The sequence below is a fragment of the Pan paniscus genome, chromosome 2 (assembly GCF_029289425.2).
Source record: "Pan paniscus chromosome 2, NHGRI_mPanPan1-v2.0_pri, whole genome shotgun sequence".
NCBI lineage: Eukaryota > Metazoa > Chordata > Mammalia > Primates > Hominidae > Pan > Pan paniscus.
The window spans coordinates 23,766,403-23,781,304 of NC_085926.1; the positions used below are offsets into that span (position 1 = coordinate 23,766,403).

At 44.3% G+C, this 14,902-nt stretch overlaps 1 protein-coding gene across 4 annotated transcripts in view; it reads left to right on the plus strand.

Annotated features, from left to right (window-relative positions):
• Positions 1 to 1,957: 1,957 nt before the first annotated feature.
• UBE2E1 (ubiquitin conjugating enzyme E2 E1) overlaps positions 1,958 to 14,902 on the plus strand; it is an 83,691-nt gene continuing 70,746 nt past the window's right edge. Inside the window, exons 1-3 of one of the 4 annotated variants that reach the window (XM_034955969.3) lie at positions 1,958 to 2,160; positions 3,309 to 3,493; positions 7,549 to 7,599. In XM_034955969.3, the coding sequence (XP_034811860.1) occupies positions 3,342 to 3,493; positions 7,549 to 7,599 (203 nt within the window). In that variant the 5' untranslated portion in view covers positions 1,958 to 2,160; positions 3,309 to 3,341. Of the gene's footprint in view, positions 2,161 to 3,308; positions 3,494 to 6,469; positions 6,600 to 7,548; positions 7,600 to 14,902 lie in introns of those variants that run through there. The other 3 variants (XM_063602729.1, XM_008951639.6, XM_003826163.7) reach the window with 3 other exon arrangements.

The window sequence follows — 14,902 nt, forward strand, 5'->3', positions numbered from 1 at the left end:
AAAATATCATGTTCTGTTACAAAAGAATTATTATTATAGCTGGTAGGCAATTTATGCAAACCAATATTAAAGAAAAAATTCACCTACTGTCCTGATCACTTCGGCAAATCAAACCTTTTATTTTCCTGTGATCTCTGCTAGTTCTTGTCTTTATAACACATGATTTTTTTACTGGTTGTATTCATAATGTAGACATATATTTTTAAGTATCAGAAATCCAAATTTTCATAGGAGGAAATTTCAATTTTAATAACTATTTTTAGATTATTTTCCTCATCCTGAGTTTATTTCATCTTCTTATTGTTTTCTTCTGAATTTACATCTTTTCATCAGAACAAAAAGAATACAATCAGTTTTTCAGAAGTTTAAAAAATTTTTTCAAATATATAGCAAAGAATGTCATCATTTTTATATACTCTACCAGGACTCCTGAAACCAAACACTTAAGAAAGGTTATGTCTGGAAATTTTTTCAAAATCTATATGCATTTCAGTGGTGGAGAAATAGTTCTGTCTGGAAGCAGGAGGCTGAAATTATGACCCTAAAGATTTCTTCCAGCTTTTGAACTTCTTATTCTATGACAACTCCTGGTAGATACAGGTTTCCTGGTAGGGATTGAGCAAGAAGCATGCACAATTACTTTATGAGTCTTGATAAAGCTGGAATTTCAGGTTGATGGTTAGAAGGAGTTCGGCTGGGTCGTGAGAATGCTTGTTTTCCTGGTTACTGGATATGCCATGGGCTGTATATCTTGTGTTGTCCTGTGGTAACTGAAGTCACTGTTGCTGTGGAAAATGATGGCAGTTTGAATGAGATAATTTAGAGTGACCTATGGAAATCTGAGGCTGTCTCCTTAATGTACAAGACCTTGTATGTGTGGCACTGTTGTATTTGAATGGCACACATCTCTTTAGTTCCCTTCAACTGAAATGACAAAAGGTGAGAAACTGAATCGTAATTTGATGGCTTAATATTAAAAAAAATTTGGCAAAAATGCTAAATAAGGAACAATTCAGAAGAATTGCTGATCATTTCAAAAATATTATTTGCATAGCATTTATAGGTAGCTAAAGAAAGAGAAAAATGGTTTAATATTTAAAAAATAATTTGGTCAATTTAGCGATCTGGGGATTCTGCGATCCCCAGAACTTTGCATCCAATTTCCAAAAACCAAACCTTACATCTAATGTAAAATGACACAAAAAATTCTAAATCTCGTCTAATTCAGTAGTATATAGCTAATTCCCAGTGATGTCTCACATTCGCAAGCCCGTTACACGTTGGTTTTACCTGTCACCAAAACCTTTGTATCACTCGTATAAAACCACATCACTTTCTATAAAAAGTGACTGGAAGAATCTAATATTGTAAAACTGCACGTGCCTCGCGTGACCTGAGCAGAAAATTCCTAGTTTGGGATTTTCTCACAGGCGTGCCTAAACTGACCTCTGCTCCTAGCAGGTAAATTGCTAGAAGGAGAAGCAAGTGTCAGTCCAAAGAAAACCCTTGTTGTGTGATTTTTTTTTTCTCTTTAATCGCTTTTTAGGTGGAGTTCCCGCTGCATTCTCTAAAGTCTTTGCCACCACCAGATTACCAACGTTTTCACGAATTTGCCACCTCCCTACTCCTCTCCTTTCCAAAAGCCCTCATTGGAAAGAACTTTCTCTCGTGACCCCCCTATTCCATCTAGTTCCAATCACTCCCAGCGCCCCCCATCTCCATCGGCTTCCCCTCTCCCGCCCAGAATCCAGGTTCCCAAACCACTTAAGAGAAAATTCACAACCCTCGCCCCCTTCCCGGGCGTCCGGAGGAGGCGCTGGGGTGGGGGTGTGTGGGGGGGACAGGGTTTCCTGGGGTCTCCTGGGTCTTCCTCGCGCACCCCCAGGAGGTGTTGCAGGGGGAGGGGAGCGCGGGTGGGTGGGACCGGGCCGGGTGGGGGAGGGGTGAGGGCGAGGAGGAGGAGGAGGAGGAGGAGGCGGCGGCGGAGGAGTGGTGTGTGTGCGAGCGTGTGTGGCTGGGGGAAGCCATTGCCTGTTTAATAGTTGCTGTTGCTGCACTTCCGCTTCTCTCCCAGCGAGAGAGAGACACGAGTGGCCAGGCCCAGCCGCAGCCGCAGCAGCAGCCGCCGCGGCGGCACGGAGGAGCCAGACACAAAGAGAGGTACGGGGATCCCCCCAGCGGCCCGCCGCCCCCCGGCCGCGCCGCCGGGCCTCGGGGACACCCCTCGCCGCCTCCCCCGACTCGCGCCGCCGGGGCCGCCGGGCCGCAGGGCACGGGGCCGGCGCGGGTGGGGAGCGGAGAGGGGCTGGGGAGCCCCAGGGGTCCGGGGCCCGCCCGCGGGGGATGGGCAGGGACCCCGGGCCGCGTGGGGTGCGGGGGCCGCCCGCATCGGGGACGGGGGTCATTGTGGCTCGAACTGTCAGCGCTGCCCCAAGAGCCCCCCACTGGCCACCGAGGGGCCCGGGAGCGGGGGTGGGAGGGAGTTGGGGGAGCCCCGTTTTCCCCAGGGGCGGGGGTTCGCGGGGATTAACCCCTCCGGGGCGGAAGGGCTCATTGTTATGTCTTCGCTGCGGAGGCCGACCCCCCCATTCCCCGCCGCAGCCCCTATCCCCCTACAGGAGTGGCGATCGGGCGTGTGCTCCGGACCCCCGCCCGGCCGCATAGCTGTGAGCAGGGCGGCCCAGAGGCAGGCAGGCCGGGAGGGGCGTCGGGGCGCGGCGCGGAGGGGCCTCGGGCCTCGTCGCCCCTGCCCCCCGCCGGCCTCTCCCTTCCCCCACCCGGGCACCCGCTCCCCGCCTCCGTCCCCCTGTTTCGGCTTCCTCTCTTACTCCTTCCCGCCCCTCCTCTCTTCCCGACCTCGCCAAACTCCGCTCGTGGCCCCACAGTCTCACCCGGGCCACCGGCCCCTCACGACCCCCGGAAAGCGGACAAAAACAGCCCCGAGGCCGGCCGGCCGCCGGGACCTTCCCTCCCTGCCCCGCCGTGGCGCCCCGCGCCCCCGCCCTGCCCTCCTTCGCCTCCCGGGCTACTCCCTCCCTGCCCAGCGGAGAGCCCCGGGGGGCGAGGGAGGGGCCGCTCTCCTAGCTCCAGACCGTTTTCCCACAGCGTTCCCCACTTGGGGCCAAAAATAAACAAGCCGCGTCCGATTTGCAAAAGCCTTAATGGGCCTGCAGACTTTGAAAAGCGAGTGGAGGGCGGTGGGCGGCCGCGTGCGCCCCTGGTCAATGCCCTCCTGACAGCACCCGAGTTCCTTATTTACACTGGCTGCATGGTTTGTGTGTTTCTGTTTTGTTTCCCTCCCCCTGCAGGGGCTGTTTGCGGGGTGGGGTGGGGGGTTCGCTATGTCGGATGACGATTCGAGGGCCAGCACCAGCTCCTCCTCATCTTCGTCTTCCAACCAGCAAACCGAGAAAGAAACAAACACCCCCAAGAAGAAGGAGAGTAAAGTCAGCATGAGCAAAAACTCCAAACTCCTCTCCACCAGCGCCAAGAGGTACTGTGCTCTTTTTTTTTCCACAGGCTTCCTATTTTCCGAACTGCCTCTTGCTGCATTTGGTCTGCCTCCCAACGAGGATAGCTTAAACGCTCCTCATGGTTTATGTGTTCTTAAAAATGAAAGAAGGGCCTTGGAAGCCCTAATTATTTTCTCTATTGCTGCTTCTGTTTTTTAATCATTGCTCACATGCAGCTGTTGCGGCTTGCCTCTCGCATTTCTTGCTGAAGTTTGTAAGATTCCTCGTTACTTTTATTAGTGACCCCCAAATCTGATTTCAGATTTCTTGTCCTACTAATGGTTAATCTGTGACCTTCCCCAAGGCCATGATCCCATTTCTTAATTACTAATACCAGCCCAGAGAACTGCATCAAAATGAATTCTGTGACCATTTTACCTTCTCCTCACCTGTTGCATGGATGATCTTTTCTAAATAGAGCTTTCTTCACAAATTGCATAAGGAATAAGAAACTCATATTAGCAGGTACAAAATTTAGTAGGTGAAGACAGATGTTTTCTGGTGGAATTTAAAGAGATTTTTCTGAGAGTTGAGGCAAATGAATGAATCAGTAAGTGATTATAAAATGGTTATTCTAGGTTATTTTTGTGGTTCTCTTTTAAAACTTCAGTTTACCAATTTCAGGGAGACTTGTCTTTTTTTCATGCTACTTGCTGTCCTCATGCTGTGAAAATGTTACTTTGCCTTATTTTTTCAATTTAAGTGGTCGCCCTTTTACTTTATTCTTTTCCTCTTAAGGCCCTGAAGGTAGCTACTTTTTATCCCTGCCATCCTAAGCGGTCTCCCTTTTTCTTTATTCTTTTCCTCTTAAGCCTCTGGAGGTAGCTACTTTTTACCCCTGCCATCCTTCAGTAATATCCTCTGATCGCCATGACCCTCAAAATCATCTTTAGTGGATTCCTAGGAGCTCTGAGACACCCTTTCATAAATCCTTCTGCTCTCAGAGTTAGGCAGTTGTTAAAAAGGTGGCAAACCAGGAAGATAGTAAGAACTCCAAATGATGGGATAGGGATACCCTTCTTAAAAATTTTTAAAATAAAGTAGAACATGAGACTTTAGATCTCTCCACTGAGTAGTGAGCCTGGAAGGCAGGGTTTGAGAGTTTGTTCTGTCATTCTGCCTGACTTGTAATTTGAAAACTTGGCAGTGTTTTGGTGACCTAACCATGGGCTGATGAAGGAGTGACTTTTAAAAAATAGTGTGGAGGTCTTAAGTGGCAAGGTGCCTCTGCAAGATTGTTCTCATTTTTATAGGTTTGGTTTGATTGTACAGCTTCTCAGGAGGCCTGACTGACCCTCACTGATTAGCCCTGTGCGGTTTTCCTGGAACCTGACATCTACTCTGCCCACTTGGGACGGGCCCTTCCTTAATACTGCGCCCCACCTCAATCCTCTAGGCTCTCTGATCCTCATTCACGTTTTGGCCTCACGTGCTCAAGCCAGGATACTTGCTTTTGGTAATTTGCATTTTTATATTTTGCTAGATATCCCTGGTGTACATGAATATATTTGGGGGTAAAGACACAGGTATCAAATAGAAAATACTCTGCTTTTGTTGTGAGTGAATTACAGAGAGGGGGATTTTTTTCACTAGACATACTTTGTTTATTTTAAACAAGTTAAGAATTTATTTGGAAGTTCTGGAAAAGAGATGATAGGTGTAGAAAAATGAAAGGTGGGAAGCTACAAATAGTAATTTTACCTATAAATTAACATCAGGGCTTTTGTTTTGTTTTTGCAATGAATTTAGCTCCTTGATAATCTTGCTGAAAGAGTAGCTATTAGTGTTAAAGCAGACCTAAAGTTAATAGAAAAAGGTAAAAAAATGGAGAGGGACAGTGTATCCAGGAAAGAGAATGGGGAAAATTGATGTTAGTGGGACCCTATAGAGGCTGCTCTGTGAAGTATATTGATTTGGAAGGTAGGTGTTGCCCATAGAATTGGAAGGGGCACATTCACCAGGAGTAAGAGTGAAAAAGAAGCCTGAATTGGCAGACTAACAGGCTGCTAACTGCATGTTGGAAAGTGGTTTCTAAACCGTGGGTAGAGGAAAGCCCCCATTGCAAGTGGTCTGAACAAGAATGACTCTCTGGAAATAGGTATGAGTTACTCCTGCAAATCTCTTGCCAGTTTTTTGGAAATGCAAATGCTGTCTGTCAAGATGAAGTTGATAAAGCTTTTTGGTATTAACGCTTCTTAGGTATTAAAGAAACAACTACCTTTTTTGTGACTATTTTATAGTGGGAGTTGGGTTGGCAAGGAGGACTGAAGTCAATATGTATTTTTATATGCGTTGTGCTCCGGGGAGGAAATTTTTGCCTACGTGTGTAGGTCTTAAAATACAGTTATTTGAAAAGATGCAGGTAAAGAATCAGGAAACCAATTTTCCAAACTTTGAGTCTAATGTACAGTCATGAGTCAAACAGCGGGAGTATGAATGTCTCAGAAATGAAACGCTTTTTGGTAGTAGAATTTAGCAGGACACAAATACGTGTCAATTGAGATTGTGAACAAACCCCTTTCTAAAGTTGACAGATACGTAGGGACAGGAAATGTCCTCCAGTAGGAAGGTTTATAGAACCTCCCCCAGTCGTCGTCCTTAAAACCTGTTCCTCATTACATATAGCTCGTCCGTCCTCCTACCCGCAGAAAACCTTTGGAAAGGAAAACGTATCCTTTGTGAATTAGATTGCTCTGTGTGTGTGTTTAAAATTTTTTTAACTACAGTGCTGCCTCGGTGAGATTTTTAAGTTGTAACATAGCCCCATTGGGCTTTATATGATAGGAGGAGGAAAGGTTATAAAATTAGGCACCGTTTAGAAGGTGGAAGAAGCTTAGAGGCCCTAACCTGTCGTATTAATTGATGCTCTAAGTGCCTAGGTAAGCAAAAGACAAAGGCCAGGGCTTGGTGTGAACTGCCTGGTGGCTTCGGCCTATGAGTGGGGGATGGGGCCCTTTGTGAAGTCGAGGGTTGGTGCGGAGGGAGAAAACTGCAGGTCTCCAGTCTATCCCCAGTGTGAGCTAGAGAGCGGACCATGAAGGAAGTGGGCAGACCCCGGGAAGTTAGAGGACGCCCGGGGAAAAGCAGGTCCGGGGAGGTGGGCCGAGAGTCCCGGCCAGCCTGCGGGGCGGAGGCAGCGTGCGGGGAGGAGGCAGGGTCCGGTGCACCTGTGCGGCCGCGGGCCGGCCACCTGGGGTCTGTGGTGCCCGAGTGGCGGGCGGGGGTGTTCGCCCCCTGCTTTCGCGCGCGGTCTCGGGCCAAGGTTCTGGGCGCCGGGAGAGGAGAGCTGGGGCGGCGCGGAGCAGCCCCCGTGCGGGCACCCTGTTCCCCTCCCCCGCCCGCAACTTCACCGGCGCGGCGCGAGCCGTCGGGGGCGCGCGCGGGGTGGGGGCGGCGTGGCCGGGCGGTGGCAGCCCACCGCTGGGGAGCGACCTGCGGTCTGGGCCTCCCGGGCACCCCGCCACGGCTGGCAGGTCACTCGGGCCCGAGGGGCCTCGTGGGGAGCGGCCATGTTGGCTTCGTCACTGAGGACTCCGGGCGGGTCGGGTGTTGAGCGAGGCCTCGGACCTTCGGCCTGTCGGGGGCGCCCTGCCGGGGTGGGCATGGGGGCATCTGAGGGGTGAAAGGGGCAAGGGAGGCTGGAGGCTGGCGTCCTTCCCACGCACCGATGGCTGTGATCTCTCCGTCCTGGGGAGAGGTGCAGGGGAGGGACTGAGGAAACCGGTCCGCAAGTGAGAAACTTTAAAATTAGGTCCTACATGGAAAACACCGAGGAATAGAACTGCCCTGGTGTGCGAGGCAAGGTTGGAAGCCAAACTTTGCAGATGAGAACAGGAGATTCCAGGCTGCCTCACTTCCTCCGTGAAAAGTTTTTTTCCTAAACTAGGGACCTGAAGTTCTTGATGTGTAGTTCCTCTTTGCCCAGTAGAATCCAGTGATCGCGCTTAGGTGTATCTGCAGACCTGCACGTTACAGGTGGGAGGCTTCCACGCCTTAATGCTTCTTGTGTTTGTCTTTCCCATTTCTCCCACTCCAGAATTCAGAAGGAGCTGGCGGACATCACTTTAGACCCTCCACCTAATTGCAGGTGAGTTGCTTTTCGGATTTTTTTCATTTTTAAAATTCTTCTAACCTTTGTCTTGGGTTTTTCTTTTTATTATATACTTTTTCTTTGATTCTTTGGCTAATGCTTGTTATGGCACTAACATCACGTAACAGCTGAAATTTATTAACCTGAGTATAATGTTTTGATGAGCCTCTGACAAGCTCAGTACTGTTGAGGAGAAGTAATGGATTTATTTGGAGTGGATTTTTACATATATGAAACAAAACTAAAGTAAATTTAAAGGTGTCTCCTTGCCTAATCATGGGTCTTTGATACGCCATTAAAGATGATGTAAAACCTTTCAGATGCGAAGGACATTTTGGTTTGGAAAACTGCTTTGCTACAGTAATCTCTTATTCAATCTCTGCTAAGCTAAGAGAACATAAACACTGGATCTTCAAACTTACTCCATAGCATATAGATTTCTTATTAGACTTTTGGCAGAGCAATTCAGGAAACAATTTCTGGCTTTGATAAAGGTTTTCTTTTAAATTGTAGAGTTAAACTTTCATGGGGTGTTTTTTTCAGTTGCTTTATTCAGACTGTATACATATGTGTGTTTCAGTTTCAAAACAAATTGAAACCAGCTTTCTAAGGGTTTGTTGATCACAACTTTATTTAGAGAAGCCATTTTGCTACTGTTGAGTCAAGGTGGAAGACTTGATGACTTTACTAGATCAACAATGAAGTGAGGGGTAACTTACAACTATGTATTAGAATAGAACCATTTATTTAAGGGAGGTCCTGTAACTCCCATACTTTAAAAATTAAGTATAACATTTAACCTAGTTCTCAAGATCGGCGTTGGAAAGGGATGTGAGATTTCAGAAATACTCTAAACTTATTGGTAGGAGTAGAAGTTACTGACAAAGTATTCAGTGGCTATACACAATTTTTAAGATGAGTGTGTGGGAATAGTCAGGTTGAAAAGCTAAATGAAGTATTTTGTTTATTAACAGTGAACTTTGGAAACTAATTAGTGGATTAAATACAAAACTATTGCCGTTTTGTTTACGTTCATTCTTAATGTTGATTAGGTGTGGGATGCTCTTCCGTGAAACTTTGTCCTGTTTTGTAAGGAAAGTCATTTTGAGTTTGAAATGCTCTTAAACTATAGTTTATAATTGGAGCACTTAATCATTCTGGGGAATTCTTTCCTGGCTAATAATCTCTCAAGATGGTTGAGAAGTGGAAAAACCATAAGACTTAGGCCTAACTCATTATTTTGATGGTGGTGGTTCACGTGGAAGCCTGTAGCTTCCCTTGGTTGTTTGTGTGGAATCCATGTACATTCCCCAAGGTGGTTCTGTGCTGTCTAGTTATTGCTCCTGCTTGGTATTGTGTGTCTCCTATGTGTGTGTTATTAATAACATTGATTAAAACATATAATGGCTTTCTTGTGAATAAGCACAGTCAAATCTAAAATTGTAAACCATTTGAAGATTTTCATGGGATTAAGCATTTAAAAAAAAAACAGCATAAGTACACTTCAGTTTCACATCGTTTTAACTGAGTGTATGTGTGAAAGATTTATGCTCCTGAGGCATGTGGAACTTTTTTATCTTTGGGAAACCCTCCCAATTACCCCTTCAAGGTGAAACGTTTGGGAATTACCTGTGGTCAGGGGATGCACCAAACTGGGTGGCTGTTGGGTGCTTGGTGTTACGGAGTCAAAGCTCAAAATACTAAATTTTAAGAAAAATCTCTGATTTGAGAGAAAATACGAGGCATCTTCATTTTGCAAGAGAATGTATATTACATTGTCTTTTAACAATAAAGATGACTTTATTTTCTGAAGATATTTTCCAGTGGGGCCGTTTGAGTAATGTGAATTAAAATTTTTACTTTTGGTTGGCTAATGGTGCTGTCTTAATGTTATATAGTAGTCCCAATATTCAGCTCTCTTAGTTTGGTTTTACGTTTTGTGCTGTTACCTTTTGGAATTTAATTATTTAGTATTTTAATGTACTTTATTGGAGATAAAGATGGATTATTTATTTATTTATTTATTTATTTTCTTTTTGAGACGGAGTCTTGCTCTGTAGCCCAGGCTGGAGTGCAGTGGCATGATCTCGGCTCATTGCAACCTCCACCTCCCGGGTCCTGGTTCAAGCAATTCTCCTGCCTCCTGAGTAGCTGGGATTATAGGCACGTGCCACCATGCCCAGCTAATTTTTGTATTTTGGGTAGAGATGGGGTTTCACCATGTTGGCCAGGCAGGTCTTGAACTCCTGACCTTGTGATCTGCCCGCCTTGGCCTCCCAAAGTGCTGGGATTACAGGCGTGAGCCACTGCACCTGGCCTTGGGGATACTTTTTGAAGTCAGCGTCCAATGAAAATCTATGAATTAAGTGATATATTAAGTGCGTACATGTTTAGAATTACCCTCAGCAGGAAAGCATGAGATTTGACTGAGTTAAATAATTGGTTTTCAATGAGTCTGTCTTATATTTTTACCCTTTGCCATACTTCCTTTCTTCAGTCAGCATTCAGTGTGTAGTTTTAAACACGTTATTAAAATATGGCACTTGGCACATAGTAACTTCTCAGTAAATACAAAAATTAGCCGGGCATGGTGATGCACTCCAGCCTGGGCGACAGAGTGAGACCCTGTCTCAAAAAAAAAAGTTGATTATTGCAAATCAGTAGAATTGCTCCTCTTGAAGGAAGGTGCACTGTTTGTGTTCACTAATTTTGGCACTTGGCAAAAATATTTGAAGTTACTGAGCATCAAAACTTATGTGAAATGCAATTGCTCAATATGTTATAATGTATGAAAACATAAAATTAAATTCTTAATGTTGTATATTATGTTGGGTGGATATTTTTTAGAACACAGTACAGATTGTGTTCAATGACCTGGTCCAAAGTCATTTTAAGTAAGTATTTTCAAACTGCTTTATGTTGCCATAGAAATCAAATTCTTAATTTTAGTATCTCTGATTTGTGTGTGTGTGTATATATATGCATACACACACACACACACAAAATAGTTTCCCAACTCACTCTTCATTTTGGTTAGGCTTTTATTCCCATATCATTTAGCTCTATTCTTTTAGGGAAAAAAATATGTTAACTTTGTAATGATTCCCTAAAGCGTGCCAGATCTTAGATTGTAAAATTATGCCTTTTAGATAGCTGATGAACTCTGGGCCACCAGAGTCAGTTTTGCAGCTGTTATTTATAGCCCAGGGCTCAAACTTTGCTAAATTGACTAGTTATAACTAGCCTGTAGACACGAATATCTGTAGACAGTATGTCTATACAGACTAAATGGCATATTTTGCCTAAGTCCTTTAAACTTCAGATTTTATTTAATGGATATATTTGTTTCATGAGTAAATGTCTCAGTAGTGACTTAACCTAGAAATTCAGATGGGGTGGTATTTTAGGATAAAATGTCTGAAAAGTCATTAAACACTTCAAGCATGGGTGAGAATAATAAAAATACATTTCTTTCTTTCTCACTTTTTTTTTGAGACAGGGTCTCATTTTGTCACCCAGGCTGGAGTGCAGTGGTGCTCACTGCAGCCTTGACCTCCTGGGCTTAAGCTGTCCTCCTGCTTCAGGCCCCCAAGTAGCAGGAACTACAGGCGTTCGACACTACACTCGGTTAATTTTTTGTATTTTTTTGTAGAGACCAGGTTTTACCTATTGGCCAGGCTGATCTTAAACTCCTGGCCTCAAGCCGTCCACCCACTTTGCCCTTCCAAAGTGCTGGGAATACAGGCGTGAGCCATGGTGCCTGGCCCTGATACTAGTTTTTCTGTATGTGACAGAATTTCCATTTGGCCTTCTTTTGATAGCTTTTTTTTCCCCTAATACTGCCTATATTTTAAATAGTTTTAAGCCATTATATTATACAAGAATGCATGTTTTTGAAAAATTCAAATACAGAAGTTTGTGGAGTAAAAGGCAAAAGATAGTCCTGATGACCTCTTCTGATCCTGCTCCTTGCACACAGATGCTCCAAGTTAGCACTTTGTATACTTCCACGTAGTTTCTGTGAATTTACATTGTGTTTTTCTGGCATTCCAATACCTCCTCGAATTGGTGGTAATGGTAATGAGATGTCAGTTCAGAAGTCCCAGGCTGCTCATCATGGTTCACAATGGAAAGAGATCCTTTTCTTGCAACAGTGGAGTGTTACATACCTCGTCCAGGTTCAGCATGTTTTAAATGGTTGTTTGGGTATAAGAAATAGGTTCAGCAGAAGTCATCCTTTATAAAACCCTGTATCTTATGTGCTAAAAAGTATTCTTCCTTTTAGCATCTTTCATTTATCTGATGTTACTAAATGCGTTAAGGATAGAAGTGTGACTTAAACATCTGAATGATGTTTAGTTTCACCATTGCAGTGTGTATACCTTTATGCATGTAAAGGCAGTGTTGAAAAATTGTGACAACCAGGAGACTGGGGTTTCAGCACGATCAAAACAGCACCCATACTAGGGTCAGGCTGTTGGGAATTAGATCATCACTGGGGCCTTTCCTATTAGAGAGGAAAGAAACCTATCTGGAGATGAATTGCCTTTCAAATGAGCAGGAAGTCTTGTGGCGGTTGTGTTTACCAAAAGACTATATCTGGATTGTAAAACTATACTATTGTTATTCCTCAGAAAGCTAAACAGAATTACCGTATGACCCAATAATTTTACTGCTATCTATGTACCCTGAATAATTAAAAACAGAGGCTCAAACAGATAATCTGTATGTCAGTATTCATAGCATTATTCATAGTAGCCAAAAAGTGGAAAAAACCCAAGTGTCTGTCAACAGATGAGTGGATAAACAAAATTTGGTTAATCTATAAAATGGAATATTCATCTATAAAAAGGAATGAAGTTGCGATGCATGGATACAACATGGTTGAACCTTAATGTTATACTAAGTGGGCCGGGCGCAGTGGCTTATACTTGTAATCCCAGCACTTTGGGAGGCTGAGGCAGGCGGATCACGAGGTCAGGAGATCGACACCATCGTGGCGAACACAGTGAAACCCCGTCTCTACTAGAAATACAAAAAAATTAGCCGGGCATGGTGGCGGGCACCTGTAGTCCCAGCTACTCAGGAGGCTGAGGCAGGAGAATGGTGTGAACCCGGGAGGTGGAGCTTGCTGTGAGCAGAGATCGCGCCACTGCACTCCAGCCTGGGCAACAAAGCGAGGCTCCATCTCAAAAAAAAAAAGGTTATACTAAGTGAAATAAACTAGAACCAAAAAGACAAATAGCGTATGATTCCACTTACATGAAATACCTAGAATAGGCAAACTCATAAGGACAGACAGTAGATTAGAGGTTTTCAGGGACTGAGGGGAGGGGAGAATGGGGAGTTATTTCTTAATGAATACAGTTTCTTTTTGAGGTGGTGAAAATTTTGGAAATAATGGTGATGGTTGCGCAATATTGTGAATGTAATTAATGCCACTAAATTGTACACTTAAAATGGTTAAAATGGCAAATTTCATGTTATATATATTTTATCACAATAAACAGTTATACCACTGTTAAAATATTATCAGTATTTTGAGAAAAATGCTTATAGCTTAGAAGGCAATACTCACAGTTTTTGGGGATTCTTGTTAAATTCCTGTCACAAACTTTGAGGGCCTGTTATAAATGAAAAGGCACAATCTGGGCGTGGTGGCTCACGCCTGTAATCCCAGCACTTTGGGAGGCCAAGGCGGGTAGATCACCTGAGGTCAGCAGTTTGAGACCAGACTGGCCAACTAAAAATACAAAAATTAGCCGGGCGTGGTGACGCGCGCCCGTAATCCCAGCTACTTGGGAGGCTGAGGCAGGAGAATTGCTTGAACCCTGGAGGCAGAGGTTGCAGTGAGCCAGGATTACGCCACTGCACTCCAGCCTGGTTGACAGAGTGAGACTCTGTCTCCAAAAAAAAAAAAAAGAAAAGAAAAGAAAAGGCACTGCCTTCAAGGAGTTCATAATCTAGTCAAGATGTTAAGACATGCACACACATATTTTGAATGGTACTTGGAAATATAAATATTATTTGGAAAATAATAAAATGCAGATATCATGTTATAAAGTTTCAGAGGAGTGAGAGATTACTTTGACTTGGGTTTGAGGGATTGTGGCTGGAGTACTTAGTGATCTGGGAAGGCTTCATGGAAGAGGTGAGAAGTGGGGTGGGGAAGAATAAGGGATATTCGTGATGGAACAGTGTAAGCCAAGGCAGCAGAGGGAAGACAGAAAAAGGGCACTATTGGGCCGAAGTGAGTAAAAGCTGTGTCTAGAGAGGAAGAAACATTAGTGGGAGAATAAATAGTAATAGATAAAGCTTGTGTTCTTCAGTGTCAGGCTAAGTCTTTAAATTTTATTATGTAGATGCTGGAGAATCATTAAAAACCTTTCGAGTAGGGGCTGTCATTCAGATAGAGTTGGCTATCTGGATAGAGACAGAGTAAGGATTGAGTGGAGCTTGGTAGGAACCAGGAGACTTGGAGATTGCTACAGTAGTTAAGGTGGAAGGTCAGGAGGGTCTGGGGTGTAAGTGGTGGCCTTCAAAGTGGAGAGGAAAGAGAGATAGAAGACAGTAGAATCCATAGAACTTAGCCACTGATTTCGATATGGAGGACTTGAAAAGGAGTCGGGTTCTTCTGGGTATTGGGGAAGTTGGTGGTGCGTTAACAGAAATAAATAAGGCAGGAGGATGAACTGGCTTGAGGGAAAAAGGTTTTGTTACTTGCTTCGTTGATCACATGCAATGCTTAGCATGTTGCTGCCACTTAGTAGGTCCTCAGTAAATATTTGCAGTTTGACTGTATATTTGAGTTTATTATTAAATCAGTCATTGAACTCCCAGATCTACATGGCCTACTTTTAGATTAGATTAGACAAATTAAATAGATTATAAACTTCCTAAAAGGGAAGGACAATGATTTCTGTCTTTGATTCTGACCCTACATGTTCTTCCCAACTGCTTTAGTTTGACGATTTTCACAGCTACAGGAGAAGTTAAAAGAATGATACAGCAAGCGCCCACCCTTCACCGTGATTCCTCAGCAAAATTACACCATGTTTGCTCTGTCTCTCTCTTATCTCTGTATGTTAATTTTGTGGAGTCATTTGAAAGTGAGCATTTTGATGCTTCCGTGTGTTTAGCTTTGCACACATTGAATCTGAGGTGGCCTGACAGTGGGGCTGAGGCTGGAACTGGTTTTGGTAGTCCACATTAGATTTGAAAGTTTGGGTGATGTTAAAGTGCACAAGATTGCTGAGATTGGAGGAGGAAAGAATTGTGCTCTGAAGGATGTCTACGGATG